This window comes from Chroicocephalus ridibundus, chromosome 1 (assembly GCF_963924245.1).
Source record: "Chroicocephalus ridibundus chromosome 1, bChrRid1.1, whole genome shotgun sequence".
NCBI lineage: Eukaryota > Metazoa > Chordata > Aves > Charadriiformes > Laridae > Chroicocephalus > Chroicocephalus ridibundus.
The window spans coordinates 22,250,311-22,268,992 of NC_086284.1; the positions used below are offsets into that span (position 1 = coordinate 22,250,311).

General features: G+C 41.3%; 1 protein-coding gene across 6 annotated transcripts in view; it reads right to left on the reverse strand.

The window, feature by feature from the left end:
- GJA3 (gap junction protein alpha 3) overlaps positions 1–15,348 on the reverse strand; it is a 32,594-nt gene extending 17,246 nt beyond the window's left edge. The window contains exons 1-3 of one of the 6 annotated variants that reach the window (XM_063330781.1): positions 15,242–15,348; positions 13,162–13,261; positions 811–8,111 (exon numbers count right to left, since the gene is read on the reverse strand). In XM_063330781.1, the coding sequence (XP_063186851.1) occupies positions 6,559–8,094 (1,536 nt within the window). In that variant the 5' untranslated portion in view covers positions 8,095–8,111; positions 13,162–13,261; positions 15,242–15,348 and the 3' untranslated portion in view covers positions 811–6,558. Of the gene's footprint in view, positions 1–810; positions 8,112–13,161; positions 13,551–15,049 lie in introns of those variants that run through there. The other 5 variants (XM_063330772.1, XM_063330818.1, XM_063330809.1 and 2 more) reach the window with 5 other exon arrangements.
- Positions 15,349–18,682: the final 3,334 nt, after the last annotated feature.

Genomic DNA, 18,682 nt, shown 5'->3' on the forward strand with positions numbered 1-18,682 from the left:
ATCTAAGTGCTGCATATGAAATAAAGTTTTATAAAACCTTCATACTTATTTTAAGACTTCTGCCAAAATCACTCAGTCTTGCCCACATTGCTGTTTTTCACAAGTTAAACTTCTTGGAAACCTAGACCTGGCCTCTTCACAGGACTATATAAGACTAACTTGCCATTAGTACATTGTACATTTTCAGTACAAAACTGTGTTACACTTCTGTGTATTAAACACTGAACTTTGCCTATATGGGGCAAATCAGCAAATTTCAAATGCAGTGGGTGCTACACGTTATCTCCAGTAAGGACATCTTCCCTGCACTAAAATCCTTCATGCATTTACAGGTAACAGTCTCAGACACATCAGATAGATGGACAAATCAAAGTTAGTGAGTCAGCACTGTGGGACACGATGGGAGTCACTATTAAACACCACATGGCACAGAATGAGACGAACAGTGACTCGTGTGTCAAAACAAAAGCCAAGGCGGAAGCCAGAGGCAGACCTCATGCTGATTTCAAGGGGTTCAGCACTTCACCCCTTGCACCTGCTAGAGTAGATCTTGATCATACATATCTTCTGGATTGTGAACTTCCTTTGAAGCCACTGGGAGTTCTGCACGGAGATGGGTTTCAACATCCAGTTTTCCAACAGATGCAATTCAGTGAGCACTTCATATGAAGAAGGGAAGCAGCACCGTAAGTGAATAAAGGGAGAGAGCTAACTGACCAGCTAACTGTTCTGCCGTGTTAGTATTTTAAAAGACCATGAAAACAACCATGAAAATTTAATCTAAAAGAGACAATGCTGTGGTACAAAAAGTTTATTTAGTCACAATTTTGTAAACATATGAGGTAAATTAACGTTTACATCAACTTGTTTTTTACAGAATTTAATACACAAGGCACTTCTTTGAAGACAGCACTTTTAACTGTTCGCTGCTTTTATTGTTATTACAAGTTCCTGACAGCCCAGAAAACTCATTGTGTTTGTTGTCAGATTCTGTCATGTAAAAGACAAACATCTGGTAAGCAACAAGAAAGCTCTGAGTAAAGCTTTCTTATGCTTTACAACCTTTTAAATGTGAGAAACAGTGTCAATGGGAATAGGAATAGATTCTCCACCTTAAAATATGTTCACATATCTTGCATAACTCTTCAAGGACTGAAACTTCTGGAATTTGATTGGCATCTTACAACAAACTTAAAATGCAAATCTATGATTTCTTTTTCACATCAGTGTTTTTTGCTTATGCAAATTGTCCCATTACCTTTAATGGTCTTATTTGCAAGAGTAAAAATAACTTGCATGAAATTGTATTTGCAGGCTCAGAACCGTATTTTTGGCTAGAAATAAAAACATTTATCTTCTGTAAAATCTTCTACGGCGTAACAGTGCGGTGTTTTTCCACAAGTATTTTGTTTGGAATTTTAAACCAGGCTGTAAATTTAGCTCTTAAAGGACATATGTCACAGCTAGTTTTTGTCATTGAACCTCTAAACACATAAGAAGGCATATAAATAGTAATGAACCTTAATTTATTCGGCAGTAATGGAGTTCATGATGAAAAGTATCTTTTTCCACAGTGTGCTCCTTGCATATATCCAGCTCCCATATTTTAAGTATCAGAGAAAACTGATACTATAGATTAATGATCAGGTTCAATTGTCTTTAATGGTACTGCCTTATGCCTGAAGAGTTCCTGTGTTATAGTAAGACATTTCTCTCTTAGGTTTAACATATTGGCAGAGTCATTCTTTTACTTCTTATACAAATGTAAACTTAGAAAACAGTTTATTTCATCCAAATGTGCAATCTGAAATCAAAAACTGAATGTAAACTTCAGAAAATCAAAATTACAAGAGCACACTTTTCACAAGAAAAATCAAAGTAAATGAAACAAAAACATTTGGAATTAAAAAAACCCAGCCTGTTCAAATCCATGGTGTTAGTGTCTGTATTAAACAAAAAGACCTTGGGGCTCAACGCTCTGCTTCTGCAGACTGTTGTCACCCACATGAACTCAGTGGAATACAACAGTTTGTATCAGCTGAGGAGGTGGTCCCATGACTAACCAAAAAAGGACCTAGGTACTGATCTGGTTTTTAAAGCTTGCCTTATTATTTTACTGATCCTACACTTACATATTCATACTAGAAAATTACCTCAAGAGCTGCAAAATGTCAGCCATTTAATTAGCTCTAAGTGCCTTTATGAACAACAAATATACTGAGCCAAATCAATCCCTGGTACCACTTTGCACACAATCGGCTTCCAAATTACACCAGGAAAGAACACAGTTCATCTGCTTTTTCAGTGCATACTACCTATTTTCAAGAAACTATGATTTTTCAGGAAACTATGATTTTTCAATGCCACCAAATTCAAGGAGCACTTTTTTATCTATGAAAAAAACAAGAGATTGATTTTCACAGATAAAATATTCCACTTTAATAAAGGGAAGGTTCTAGCAGGCTGTCTTCATTTAATCAAAATACAATGGGAAGAAACGTGGGGTTTAAAATTGTCTATGCTTCATTTTCTTTTGTATTAACTGACAGCTGCACTAATTAAAAAAGCTCAGTGATAGGAAATAGATCAACTGTGACCATGGCCAAGAAACTATGTATTTATGTGCAATGCAGATATATTTTAATATCTCTTTATTAAACTATTATGAAAAATGTACTAATGAAATCAGTGATTTGGAAAATATGTTTCATATAATCATTGCAGTTGGAAGGGACCTCTGGAAATCATCTAGCCCAACCCCCTATGCTCCAAGCAGGGTCAACTAGTACCAGTGAGTTGACTTCCTGCAAAAAGAGCAGCATATCATACCCCTGCTAACTTGTTCGAGGAGTATCTTTTTTTCAGTTTTCTCCTTTTCTTTTCCATAGCTTACCTTAGCATTTTTTTAACTTCAAGTAAGAGAACAATTTTCCCACAATCATTCTACTCAAAGAGAAAAAATGAGGGTGGGTTTTTTGTTTTTTGTTTTTTTTTTTTAGTTTGCTTAATATCAGGCATGATTCCATTCTGACTTCCACTTTTGCAGTAACTTATCTACTGGTTTCATGTTAGGTGAGTGTATAAGATATTTCAGGATTGTGGCTCGAACAGCCATATGACCAGGCTAAATCAAAGTATTATTTGCTACCAGTTCCCTCTTTGGAATTAATTGATGTGAAAGAGTAAATGACTTGGAAATTAGCCGATTATTTTTGCCAACAGATTCTGTTCTGCAAGGTAGTTGGTATTTGTACATATTTTCTAGAACTATGGAAGTCTGCCTAATTATGCTTTACCCATAGCATGTCAAATTCAGTGATCATTCATGCGTAAAGACTAATTAAAGTACTCAAAATCAGCCACACTAGTAAGATTTTTTTTCAACAAATCGGATTCCAGATGTGATGTGGCAATTAAAAGCAGTTATAAGCACTAAGGGGGAAGTTCTGCCAAAAGTTACCTGGGCTTAAATGAAGAACCAATTACTGGACTCCAAACGAAATTGTAGGTAACCAAGAAGCTTGATGTTGTATAGTTATGTGATGAAACTTAAGCTGATCTTAAAAACACAACCTGCAAGCTGTAGCTTTGCTTTCTCAGACCAGCACTGCTTGGATGCGGAAGCTGCTCTGTCAGGTTTGTCTTAGGGGTTGCAACAGGTTACATATCTCCCCCCGAGCTTCACCCAACAGGAAAAATGATCTCTTACAGCTTTCCAGTAGTTACTCTGCCTGAAAATACCATGTATTCCACAAAAGCACCTGAACTCCCTGCAGGTCTAACCACACACATTAACGTGAAAAGGGCAGACTAGTATCATTTGATCCTAAGTTAAACCTATCTCTGTTATTATTTTTTATATACAATATGGAAGTAATCCTGCAGGAAACACTCTGTGAGGTTTGTACTAAAGTAAGGACTGAAAGATTCAGAGCTCCATCAAACAACAAGCCGGTTTTGCTCTCAGGCGTTGATATAAAAAAAGCACGTATTTCAGGTGGTCTCATTTATATAAATATACTCCAGAGAGACTTTGACTTCATTCTTCATAAGCACAAAAGAAAGGAAAATATAGCCCATGAATTTTTATGTACTAAAACACAGAGATGCATATAGCATTGTTTGAGCAATATCATTACTTGGCATTTAGCAGAATTTACAAAACTGCTACTACAGATGATAGCAAATCTAAAAATTGAGTGTTAAACTCTGGCTTTGTTTACATCTAGGCAACTTTATCAACTTTAGTCCAAGTTCAGCATAGTTGCATGGATACAATAGAAAGCAGAATTTAGCTCTTAGCTTTCTTGCAGAATGGGTTTTTATGGCTTATAACATAGAAAATTCACAAGAGCATACCTGAAGCTGAACACCTAATAGTAAATATCTTTATTGTACTACTGTACATTGACTTTTAATGCAGTGTCTGCCCCCAAGATCAGTGGCAGCAGAAAGACTTCTCCTCACCTGGTTCACCACAAGCAGGTCAAGGAAGTCATGAGACAACAAGCCCAACGGTTGCAGAACAGTGCCTCTGATCAGGAGAAACTCTCTGTGTCTACTCAGAAAGCAGTAAAAATAAATGTTTAATCTTGAGTCGTGGGAATATATTTTAACTGTTGAATAAAGTAAACACATTCCGAAAAACATTTAACAGCAGAGATAACTGGCAATTGTAACTATTTGCTACAGGGTGACCCTGCTTTGCCTGAGTAAGGACTGCACTGCCATGCCAAATACTTTGAAGATGCAATGGGCTATCCCACTGTGTTTGATTGCTCTGCTCCAATTACAGTACTTTCGATTTATAGCAGCAATAGGACTGACTCTGAGCTTCAGTTCTTTTGCCTTTTGCTTAGAACAGAAGTTGGGCCTAATCTGGCATTCCTTTGGCACCTAAGCTCTCCTGAGCCTTAACAGGTATTCAAAATTCTGACTGTCTGTGAGAGTTCTTGTTACAAAGGAATAAAGGACAGAGCCAGTTGTAAGGAAAGCTGTACCTTAGAAAAAAATACCCAGTAGTTTCCGCCACGCGTATTTAAGGGAAACACACAATTTTCAAAAGCAGGATTTTAATGCCTTTGTCTAAGGCCCCAAATCTACATTCCTTCTGGCTCCCAAAACTCCATGTCAATGTTAGTTTTGCTTGAATAAGGCCTGCAAGATCCATCCCCAAATCTTGCTCCTTGTTAAATTTAATGGAAATTCTGCAAGTGACTTTAGTGGGATCAGAACAGACCCTTCATCCACTAGCATGTTGCCCAGGTATTTTAGCCACCTTTTCTGCAATACAATATTGTCTAAATCTGTTTTCACTGACCTGTAAGACACTACAGATTGTTAAAGGAAAGGGCAGCACACAACAGGAAATAATGTTGCTTTGGGAATTTTACCATTAGTAAGTTTCTTTCCCCTTACATTTCTTGTAAGATCAAAAATCAAACTAAAATGATTAAGTACACAGTCAAGTAACTTTAAACCTACAGATCAAAATTATTCTCAAAATGTTCAAATACTTAAAAATGTGCACTCAAGTTTACTTCTAAAAAGCCTTTTTCCAACAAACTTAAGCTGATATCTAACAGTCTAAAATGCAGAGCTGTACTTTATCCTATTGTTTGTCCATGGGCAACGTATGGGGCCACAATGTATTGAAATCATAATCCTTGCTTTCTGAAGAGAAATTGTTCTGTGTAATAATTTCTGAGGTGTGGTTTCAGTTCCTGTCCTCCTCTAAGCAATTTCAGAAGTCATCTAAAATTATAATCAAACATGCTCAAACGTATTTGTGGGCTTAAAAACATGGTATGATCATGGTCGGCAAACACTGGATAGAAGGTCAAACCCAACACTTCCTAACAGGTCAAGAGTGAAAAAAAATTATAGAAAGATGAATCTCAAAAACCTATTACAGGGGTTACCTAAACTTTGCCTGGCTGAGGACCACATTGGCAATTTGCCATGAGCACAAAGGCTCCATTAAGTCATGTTATATGGAAGAGACTGAGCCACCTTTAATATGGCAAGTTGGTCCGTAGAGATGACAGGTGCCAACAGGCGATATGCCACCTGATGTTTGCCACAGGGCTATGTAAGATCTAAGAGGAAGACAGTTAAGTCATCACCTCCACTCATGTAGAGCTTATGTGAAAAAGAGAGGAAGTGAAGGCAAGGGCAAGAGGGAGATAACAGCCAGGCACATGGGCACTAGGGATATTAACATTTTTCTCAGTTGAAAGTCAGCCTCGGGCCACATGACCAGCTACCATCACCACCTGTTACCTGTGCAGGCCTCCCCTATGGCTGTCCTTGGGAGATCTGCCATGGACATGACGGAAAGCAGGATTGGTCCCTCGACCCACGGGCTGCGCTTCGGCCACCCCTGACCTATTAGAAAATGTTGCTATTTTTCCCCACTACAACTCACAGAGTGCAAAAACAGCAAACGTCAAAGTTTGAAACCCAGGCCTTCCCACCCACACTAGGCCTGCCTCCCCAGGCAGCTCCCCTGCCCACTCTGCCTTCCATCACCTGCTCCTCTGAGCAGAGGCGACCGCACTACACGGCCAGGTCGTCTGACCTGGCTCTGCAGCTGCTCGACTTACTGGCCCTGCTCAAGCGCCGTGCATCTACGAGCAGTGGTGGCTCATGCATCTCCACGGTGGTGCAGGCAGCTGAGATGGGCCGTTCCTCTGACAGCTCCTCTTCACCCTCCACATCCCACTTGCTGCCGCTTGCCCCGCTAAGGCTGGTGCTGCTGCCGCTGTTGGCCACAGCGACAGGCGGCCCAGCTGGAGGTGGGAGTAGCTGCTCCAGTGGCTCTTCCTGCTCGGGAAGGGGATGCCGGACACTGCTAGGGGTAGACGAGGCTGCTGAGCTGGGGAGCACCTTCCCCTGCTGCTCAGCTGCCATGTTGACCCAGTTCTGCTCAGCCGCCAGGGCATGTCTGTTGCTGTTGAAGTAGTTGATGACAGCTGGCGTGGGCGTGGGGATGGGGGTTGGGATGGTGACAGGAGTGGAGATGGGCGTGGGACTCACAGCACGGTGCCTCTCCTCAGGAGCTGGTGGAGCAACAGGGTAGCTGGCCATGGAGGCCGTGTTGGAGGGGGGCCTTGGTCTTGGAGTAGCCGCAGCATAGTACGGTGCCGTGGTCACCGGGGTCAGCAGTGGTGTGACAGCACGGGTGTCAGGCAGAACAGGGGGGGGTGCGGCAGTTGTTACCACCACGGGTGGTGATGGTGGTGGCAGGGCAACAGGTTTGGACTCCCCTGATACCATGACTGGTGTCATTGTTGCAACAGGCATCTCAAGGCTGTACCGGCTTGTCATGCCCTGCTTAAGCTTCTTCCATCCTAAGTGATACATCTCAAGCATGTTGAGCAGCAGGGAGACAGAGGCCACCACCAACATGAAGATGATGAAGATGGTCTTCTCAGTTGGCCTTGAGATGAAGCAGTCCACAGTGTGTGGGCAAGGTGAGCGGCTGCACTGGTAGACTGGCTTTAGCTCAAAGCCATATAGGAAGTACTGGCCCACAATGAAGCCCACCTCAAACAGTGTCTTGAAAATGATGTTGAAGACGTAGGTACGGAGCAGGGCACCCCCCATACGGATTCTACCACGTCCATCACGGATCGGGAGTTTCTCCTTCCCCTTTTTGCCAAGAGGATCCTTGATGTTATTGCCGCCTCCTCCACTACCACTGCCAGACGATGCTGCTCCTGGGTAGTTGCTGTCTTTGATGCTTCCCTTCTTTTTCAGCTCTTCTTTCTCTTTCCTCTTTTCCTCCATGCGTACAATGTGCAGCACATGGCCCAAGTAGATGAGGGTTGGAGTGGAGACAAAAATGATCTGCAGCACCCAGAAGCGGATGTGAGAAATGGGGAAGGCTTTGTCATAGCAAACATTCTCGCAACCAGGTTGCTGAGTGTTGCATGTAAAGTCCGACTGCTCGTCTCCCCAGACCTCCTCAGCAGCAGCCCCCAGCACCAGTATCCTGAAGATAAACAGTACCGTCAGCCAAACCTTGCCAATAACTGTGGAGTGCTCCTGCGCATTCTCTAACAGTCTCCCCAGGAAGCTCCAGTCACCCATTGCTTCAGATTTCCAACCTACGATAAGAACATTAGAGCAATTAGAGCAATGTTAAAGAATCTTATAATCACACAATGCCAGGGCAGAACAGATTGATCGTCAACAAATGACATTTCTTAAGTGCACTTCCTTCTGCAGAATATTGCACACTTGTGTTAAGAACTACACAACCCTGTGACCATGCAACCATGGGTTTTGGTGAGCACAGAAATGGGATGGTTAGTGCTTTCACCTAGCCGATACAGGTTTAAGTGTTTATGCAAATTGACAGGCAAGAATGACAAATAACCAGAATTTCTGCAAGATTTAAATATTTAAAAAACATGATTTCTCTGTTCCCTCCACCTGAGATGCCTCTAACTGTTCTTGCCTATTTTTAGAAAAGAACAGATGGAAATCAGTTCAATTAAACAGAATATTCCTAGTATTAGTGTGACTGCACTTGTATCAGAATGTGATACAAAGTATGCCTAACTCTGATCATTTTACTGTTATTAGGATTTATTTACTCCTTTACTCCAGCATTCAGGAGATTAGTAATAACCCAGGTCTCTGCTATTTTCATACTGCACAAACACAGAAAAATAACTACTCAAAACCTACAGAATTTACAGTTTAATTTTGGTATATGTACACCAACAAGCAGCATGTTCTCAAAGCCTGCTCATGTTTGAGTTTGCTTATTTCTAAAAAGAGTATTATTTTAATAACTTGAAATATTGGGAAGAATTGGAAATTCTGAAAGGAATGGTGGAAAGGTTTCTGTGCCATTTCCCCTACTGTCCTTCCAGTTGGCGTTACTGAACCACATGTACTGCAACATTATTTTAAAAAAACACAAAAAAAACCCCAAAAAAATTCAAGGGCATGTCAGCAACTGTGCACAGAGATTTTCTTGGAAAAAAAAAATAATTGTATCCTATGACCTTACTTCTATGATAAACAACTGGTATACATTCTCAGTAGTTTCCACCAATTCATGATGGGCTTCCCATGCCCAATTCTAGGCAGTAACATAACTTCTGATTTGGAAAGGCTTAAAGGACAAGACTTTTTTTTAAGATAAGATTCCTCACAAGGTGCCCTCAATTGAGAAACAAACTATTATCTGCTGGTATCACTTCTATTATCCTTGGCCTGTTCTTAATTGGAAAATATGTAAGAATATTGGAATATATGTAAGAAGTACCTTTAATTCTCCTAATTAACACACTTCTATATTTTCTATATCAATGTCCAACTGAAAGCAAAATACAAAATTTTACTTTCAACTAACTTCAATACTTTCAGAAATACTTAGATCATAATTATAATTCAGATATAACAATTTGCCTGTCAAAAAACACTATCAGAAAAGACTGATTATCCTCTTTAAAAACCTCAGAATATTTTATAAATATAACTGAATTACACTTTACCCTTTTTATTTTTATACGTATACTTCTAGTCCAAATATCCACCTATCTTACAGTTCCCAAGAAGAAAAGGTGTTCCTCATTACAGGTAGGAATTTACCACTGAGAAAATGTACGGTTCTCGATGTTATATTTACTGTGATTTCCAACAATGATGTCACTGTTTTTCCAGAGGAAGCATTTCCAAAGTCTGTACTGAACTTCTTTCAGGCTTTTACTTAAGGTAACCAAATAAATTAAAGTTATTTCCATTACTTTTTTATAACTTGATTTTACTATGAGGCAATGAAATAGTAACTGCAGAACAGTATACTTTCCCACAGAAAGCAACAACACACCCATTAGTATTTTGCATTTTTGTAAATCCTAGAATACTAATTCACTTTTTATCATCACAAAGTTAATTCAACAAAAACTCCCCCTGAAAAAAAATACATCTTTGATATTTTACACATTCCCTTTAATATAATTGAATTCTTTTTCCAGCATAGCACAGTAAAGTGCAAATGACAATATTAACAATGAAATACCGATTTTGTGTAGTAACATCCCTGGTCGTAAAACAAAGTATTTTTAATCATTTTTTGAAACATATTCAGATTTGTTTTTACAAGTGTATATTTTCCACTCTTAAAATAGTAACCCAAAAATGAACAGATTTTGTTAGAACACCTTATTTTTATGATCCCAGTTTAACAGGTTTGTATGATTTTAAAACTTAATCCTCAAACTTAATTTTATGAGGTTTACAATGTTTTGGATGGTGAAATAATTTTAACTTTGAGAAGTATTAATTTTTCAGGGAATAATGAATTTATTTTGTATTTTTTTTACTGAAAACCATTTGAAGATATATTCAGTTTAGTTCCACCTTTGGACAGAACTAAACAGTTGTTTGGGATATTCTAATTTTGAGTAGTAAAGATTGTTATGTAGGAACAGCAAAATGAATGTGATGCTTGATGAATTAAAGTTTAGCATAACCCTAAATCCAGTATTTCATTTGCCCGCTGTCCTTTGCATTATTCTGCCTCCCAGTTCAGTTCTCTCTGCCTCACTCTTTGTTTTCTATCCAGATCAAGCAAAATAGGCAGCTCAGATAATAAGCAGTCAAAGTTAGGGTTTGTTCTTTTGTTACTAATATTTGTAATAGAAAGTGTATTAATCAGCAAAAGTTAGCATATTAAACCTTCTTTAATTAATTAATTATGGTCCATTTTCAGCATGGCTTCCACTACCCTTGCTTCCAACGGCACAGAGGCTGCACACTGTTCTTCATAAAGACAGATACTACCTTCTATTGTTTCAAAAAATGAAGTTTATATGCCCCCGTGAAAAATTATAACCCCTGCACTGTAAGGTGAACGGAGGTAGCAATTTTTTTTTCCCCTATAGGCACACTGCAGCATGTCTTACTGAAATCAAGAGGCAAGGTAGAGTTTGTGCTTTTCTGAAGAATTATCTAGTGATTAGTGTAAGAAGAAAAATAACAACTTGCAAAAAGTAAAGAAAAGATGATAAATAATACTATCTAACTTATCCTCAATCGTTCACCATTCACTAATACTACGGAAGATGTTTTTTTCTTTTTATTACAGGCCAGTAATGCCCCTGCTGAGATAATACAGAACACCAAAGACGTGACACGATGCATTTCTCAAAGGATACACTTTAAAAAGCTATTCTAATGCTTACATTAATTAAAAGACTTATTTCTGTATATCAGAGCTGTACACAACGAAAAAGTGTTTAAACAGTGAGCAGATATTTCACAGTGTCTTAACTGTGCAGAGGTGAAAACCTCAGTGTTCATCTTAGTATGAATTGCAGCAATCATTGCCTTGACTACAAATGTATATCGACAATAATACATAAATATGGGGACTAATTTCCAAGGGCAATGCAAAGATATGTATCTCCACTGTCTGGAAGGTTGTCAGAAATCCATGTCTCATACCTCTTTCAGTGTCAATACATCATCCAGTGAGTAATTCCTAAAGCCAATGTAACTCATCCAAAAATCACATCATCAAGTAACTTTGACTGCGTGACAGAAATAATGATTAAATATCAAACAAAACTGAAGGGCTCACAGACCTCACAGAATATTTGTCACCATTAAGTTCAAATATAAAATACCTAAATCTAAATTTTAACAGTCACAACTCCATATTTTAGCTGAGAACAATTCCAAGCTTGCTTTTGTAATATTACATAAACTTCAGCTGTACAGTACTACTTTCAGCACTGCTGAAATACAGAGCTAGGCAACTCTTAAGCCCTCATCTTACATATGGATTGTGAAGGGGGACATTTTTTTTTCTTTCTGTGCTTGGAAAAAAATCAGATAAAGAAATGAAACATCTTTATCTGTATTTCATGACATTCATGCAGAAATACCTGACAGGGAATGACAGAGAATCTGTCTTAGAAAGCAATCCAATTCAGTGGTATGAAAAGCAAGGACTTCACGAACCATGGGATCATTTAATAAGAACTGGGAACTGTATATTGTTTGTGTCACTTAGAAAATCATTCCTCTGAGACAAATAAAAACTAGCATGGCATTCTGTTTAAGAATCAATGTTGTGCCATTACTTACTAAGTTTAGTACATGCACAAATACGCTTTGTGGATGGTGGGTGGGTGTGTGTGTGTTTGTATGCGTGTGACAAAGAGATTGAGCAGAAGACTAAATTTTAAAAGCTGTGATGTCATATAAATCCCTCTACAGGAGAGAAATCATTACCATCTGGCATCTATAAACTTGCCAGTTATCATTTCTATTTCTCTTTCTGATGACATCAACGAAGAGGTTCATCACTATGTATTAAGTGTTTGAAATATAATATCTTAATTATTTATAATTTTCATAGAATCATAGTTTTATTTATAATTTTACTCATACATGTATATGTTTATGTATTTATATACACATATGTACACATACACACACATAAATAACTAAACAGCTATGTTACATACATTACCAGATTATGACACCTGGTGTATTTATGATTTTATTATACTGGTATATCTAAAAAATGTCCCATAGCAATTTTTTAGAAACCTAACCTGTCCTTGGCCAAATACAATTTCGTAAATTCAGTCCACATTTTCTTTCATTTTTTGTGACAGTCTAAAATCTTGGGATTTTGGCTTTTATCTTCAAAATTATCTAAATTTTACAAACCAGTCTGACAAAAGAATGCTATTAAAAACCAATTTACATTACCTTTGTTTTTACACTAAACAAACAGGCATCTCCATTACTACCAGATTTTTAACTCTGCTATTTTAAATCCAGTAAAAGTAGTCACCCTGCACAAAGTCTGCAGTGTGACCATGTCATTCCAGACAAACTGGCAGATAAGGAGGGACAGAATGAGCTACTATAATTTTCAGATACTACTATACTATACTACTATAATTTTCAAATACCATAATACTTATGGTATTTGGTCAGGTACATATATATATGAAACACAATGGCTAAGGTTTCATAATTTGCATTATAAACTTGTTTAAATGAGGACTTGAAAAATATCATTCTTCCTGCTTACAGCAGCATACTTTCAGACACATCTATCACCACTTCTATTGTATTTTAAACACTTGTTAAAAATGATCCCTTAGCTGATCTTGTTATTACCTTAAACTTACTTTACTGCTTTGGAGCCTCTTCCTTAAATCCCAGGCAAAATTCCTCTTGACGACTTCTTAACTTCACTTGACCTCTGAGTGAGTTTGGCCTGAGTAAAGGAAAAGCGTGAGGTGTGCAGGGCTGAGCCCAGAAGGAGAGCTACATCCCACCTGTTAAACTCCTCTGTTCCCTGGTGTAAGAAACCCTTGCTCTGATTCACAACTCGCAGGAGAAAAACAGGAACAAAAAAGTAACCCCTTTTATACTCAAATGCCATCTTAGAGCTCTGCATTGGAATTAAAAGACAGTGACTTACCAATAAAACTCTGAAAGGTGTGAAGGGTGTGGAGCTACCAAGGGACTATGGAATAGCCGTCGAACATGAGGGCAACAGTCCCTGCATCCCGAGTGAGTGAAGCATGAATGAAACAGATCTGTCAGGTGCCCACATACAATCAGCCACACAGATCTAAAAACTGCACAGTAAGGAGTGTCCCGCCCCCGCCACAGATACACAAAGGAAAGAAGAGCCGTTCGGGCATTCAGAGACTCAAGACCCTATTTCACTGCAGAGCAGCAGGTACCCCAACAGACAGGTATCAGTCTGAGGGGACTTCAGGCAAATTACAGTAACTGCAAGGGAGACAGTGCTATCCACCCTGTTCAAACTTCTTAAAGTACATTTTTGTCCTACAGAAGCCATTAAATCTTTTTCTAGTTTAACTCTAAAATGTTCCAGTGGGATTTTCCCTTTAAATTTCCCTTAAAGGGAAACTCTAGATCTGGCTCCTCGGTTCAACTCCTTCTTCATATCTATGTCAGTGTCTTAAAGACCTAACACACACTCTGGAGTCCCAGTAACATCCTAAGCTTATGTGATTTCTTCAGTGAGTCAGGGATGAATACAAATACATTTCTGATACTCCTTTTGCCTACAAGAGAGAAAAAAAAAAAAACACAAAAAAAACCCCAAAGGAAACAACTTTTCTTGCTTATAACATTGGCAAACTTTTGCATAATCAAGCTATAAATATCTGCCAAAGAATATTTATTCATCTCAAATAGTTTGCATCCCTTGCGAGTTCTAAGTGAACGAGTAACTAGCATGTTTTTGGTAACTCTGACTGAAGATGCAACCAAAGCGAGGTAAAAGCCTGGTCCATGCAGGGAGGCCACCCAGCCACTTTCCCCACTATCAGGAGAAAGTGTTTGTAAGGGCCAGATAACTTAGAGCTCACCTCAAGAAACCCTAGAACCATCTTGGGTTACGCACGAACTCCAACGTTCTGTGTGGCACCACTTACAAGGGTGAAAGCAATTCTGGTTCTGCTTTACATTTATGATTGAACTTCACTTCGAGTGTAAAACTAGCTTGAAATGAACAGCAGTGTTCAAATGTTAGTGGTAACCCTTAAGGAAGCAATTATATGCCCCTACACATGCACGCTTAGGTTGGTGACGGCCACAACAATCCTGGATACAAATGATATTTGGTGCTTCTCCCTCCACTGTATTTTGCGAGGTTTGGACACTTTTCCCTGCCACGCAAGGCTCCGTTATCAGTCCCACCTGCGAGCACCGCTGCCTGCAGACGGCCCGCTCGGTGGGGCAGGAACAGCGGACACCCACAGCAGGCTCCCTCAGGCAGGTATTTAAAGCAGTAAGACCCCTGCTACCACTCCACCTCAGCACGATGCACGCAACTCGGCCTCGCCCTGCCCTTCCCTGGCGCCCTGCCCAGGGCCGGGGGGCACGGGGAGCAGAGGCCCCAGGCAGGCCGCCGCCTCCCGCCCCCGGCGCAAGCTCCAGCTCTGCCCGCGGCCGCGTCCCGTCCGGCGGAGCCCCCCTCGCCTGAGGCCGTGTGCCGAGCGGCACAGCCCAGGGTCGCTCTACTTACGCTTCGCGGGAGCAAGGCTATTTTAAGTAGCAAAAGCTTAACTCGTTCAGAGGAGTCCAGTGTTGGCGCATAGCTCATTTAATTGGGGGGCGGGGGGCAAGAAGCCCCCAGGCTTTGCTCGGGCTATGGAAAAAGCGGCGGAGGGGGGTGCAGGGGCGGGACGCGCCGGGAGGCCGATGCCCAGCGCCCTACCTGCTGCCTCGGCTGGCAACGTGCCCCTCGGGCGGCTGGCTGCCCACAGCCCGCCTGCGGCAGGGGACCTCTGACTGCCTCCCCTGCAGGCAGCGGGCACCCGTCCCTCCCTCTCTCTCCTCCCCTTGCCCGCCTCCCTGCCGAGGGGCCGCGGGACGGGCCGGTAGCCACGTCTCCTCGCCCGGGAAGCCCGGAGCGGATGGGGCGTTTGCCCTTCTCTCCCTGGCTTTTAAGACGTTGTCACTGTGCAGACAATCCATCCTGCTTCGCGGGCTAGGGTGGGATTTCCTCAGAAATAAACAGTTTCTTCCTCCGAGAGGAGAAAGAAAGGCGTTAGAAACCCTTCCCTGCCCGCTGGTGTTCCCGCCTGCCCCACAGGGCTCCGCTCGAAGGCGGCGCGCCGGCCCGTGCCTCCTGCTCCCCCTCAGGAACGGCGGTCCTGGGGGGCGCTTGGTAGCCCGGCTGCCGGCACCGGCTGCCGCAGCCTGACGGCCAGGGGAGAGAACTCATGGCCGCGGTGGCCCCCAGGCCAGAGTGGGGTCGCCGTGAGGGGAACGCGTGAACCGCTGGCGGTGGCCCGCTCGCCCGCCCGCTCCCTCACGGGGCGGAGCAGCGCCGCCCCCTGGCGGGCGGGTAACGGCTCAGCGCAGCCGGGCGGGTCGGGCGGCGGGCTGCTGCCGTACGGTTTCCTTACCGCCCGTAAATCCCAAAGGAGAGAATATCCCGGCTCCATCCATGAAGTATTAGATATGTCTTAAAGCAAAAATTAAAAAAAAAAAAAAGTTGTGGTTTGAGGAACGCACAACAATTTATTGTCGTTCAGGCAATTATTCTCTCACCTGATGACCCCTCCCCACCCGGGAAGGGGAATCGGAAAAAACAAGGAAACCCGAGGGCTGAAATATAAACAGGTTTAGTGGAACAAGACTAGATAATTAACATTAATAATACTAAAAAAAAAAAAAAAATTGATCCCAATACCAATATAAAATATACAAGGATTATACTCAGCCCATTTCACCAGTAGGAAGCTGTGGGGTCCTGGACACTGCGAGCGCTGCGGCTCCGGGAGGAAGGGAGGGGCTCAGGGGTCCGGCACCGGGGCAAGGAGTTCTCAGGATTGCAGCCATCACAGAAGAGGAGAAAACTCCTCAGTAAACTTTCTAATTTGTATTGAATGTGACATTCGTGGTACGAAATAATCCTCTGGGACAGTTTGGTTCAAGTGCCCGAGTCTCGCTCCTCCTCATCCCCACACCTGGCTAGCTCAAAACACTGAGACCTTGAAACCCACATACCATTGCTGGCTATAAAGTAAATATTTTCACGAATTCAGACACTAGAGTATTTTAAACCACAATTTTCCCAAGCATTACAAGAGACCTTACTGAAAACTAAAATCACTGAAAGAGAAATTAGCCCCGTATCATTCAAACCAGGACACACAGAAAGGATGTTATTTTTCCTGAGAGGAGGTAAACTTTGCTGCCTCTGCCTGTCTGTCCCGTATGAAGAACCCCAAAGGTCTGGCAGCCCCGCCAACCCTGGGGGCTTCACAGGCAGAAGCTGCTGCCCTTTGGTCAAGACAGATCCTTTGGTTTTCAGAGTGAATATGCAGTATTTCAAGACGCTTGTCAAATTTTATAAATCACAAGCCTGGGTCTTCAAAGTTAGAGAGCCTGTAACTTGGACTAAGCCTCTATTAGGAAAAGAAGACATTATGGATAATTTTTTTGAAAAGCTTTTTTCCCACGCTTTCCTCAGTCAAGATTAGCACAGGCAATTGGAAAACCAGATCAGTGGCAACTATTTTCAAAATGATGATTTAAAGGTGGCTCTCTTCAGCATCAGTACTCAAAAATATTACCATCACCTATATTTTGGTTAGGCTTCTGTGTGTTCCTTAGTAACACTAAAGACAAAGGAGAATATTAGACAGAATGGCTTAAACTAGCATGATGACTCTTCAGCAATAATGTATGAGTATCAGTTGATAGCTACTCTACAGTCAGAGAGCTGAAAACTCAACCACACCAGGTCATTCCCAAGGCTCTCTGTTGCTCTATGCAATAAAAATACCATCCAAAAAAAATTTTGAGATGCTTTGAGGAGCTCTGAGTAGCAGAGGACTGGTGAGAAACTGAAGCAGACCATCCCCATGTTGTTGTATCCTTGCAAGGCTTAGCTGCTCCCTACAAATCTTTCAGCTGAAAACACTAGGGAAGAAGATCTCTGTTAACCTAAGCACGAGTGGTGGCACAAGGACAAACGACTTTACTCAGAGATGGGTGATATATCTGAAACATGGTGCTGCCATGATTGTAAATGTAGTACTATAGCAGTGTGGATCCTGAAGCAGTGGGGCGTGAGGGGCCATGTTAGGGCATGGGAGGAAATCCCGGCAGTCCCAGCAACTCCTGACATTATAACTTCCTTTGTGCAGTGAAGTCCCTTAGCTCATCAGGTCAGCTGAATGGCGGAAGGTTTGATTTTAGGGAGAGGTAGGGAGAGATCTCTGACTTTCAACCATCTATCCAAAAGGTTTAATAGCATGAAGCACTGGGTGTTTCCCTAATTGGCTTTTTCAGTGTCTGGAAGGTTTCAAGTGGCATTTCGCACCATCTGTATAAACTGGCCTAGACACCTTTTTGTAAGAAAAATTTTCTCACTAAGTAGAGCAGTGAGGTTCTATAGCAACCTTTTAGTACTGCCGCAGAAGGTTTTTAAGATAGAATTCAATACATTTTGAACAGGGATAACCTCATGCAGTGACTGCCTACCATGGGACTACAGCCATCAGCTAACAATTTCCTTTCCGAGAGCCCTTCTGGGTTCTTAGAGGAATAGGTTTGGGCTGTCGAGAAAACCCTCTGGTACATTTGTAGAAAGTGAGACAGGCAAGGATGCAAAATTCCCGAGGGAAACTTGAAGGGAGCAGCTTTTAAAATAAAGGACCAATTATGCACCGGTGAAAGCCCAAGCATGAAAGCATGTTGAGGAGGTATGGAGGAGTATTTGTTAGTTGCATACTAGAATAGGAGAATCTAAAGCCAAATAAGGGAGAAATAGAAAAAGCAAGACTTGTCTCCCTGAGGAATTTATTCCGAAGGAAGATATGCTCAGATTTAAACAATGATGTTAAAAAGCATCTATTCATACAGACATTCTGACAGAAGGATTCCCATGGAAGAGCCGTCCTGCTAGCTTCCTCACTGTCACTTATCTTTAAAGGTGCACAGCTCTGCCAATGGCCAGATGCCACTTTAGTGTGCTCCAAGGTACTTATTATGTTTAAAGAGTTCCCTCCATTGTCATTAATGCTAGACAGCAACATAAAACTTAAGGCGACATATAAATATTTATATTAAAATGCATATTTACATAATTTTAAGCCTTCCTTTAATTATCTTCTTTAGTATCACTTTTCATCTTCTGGATGGA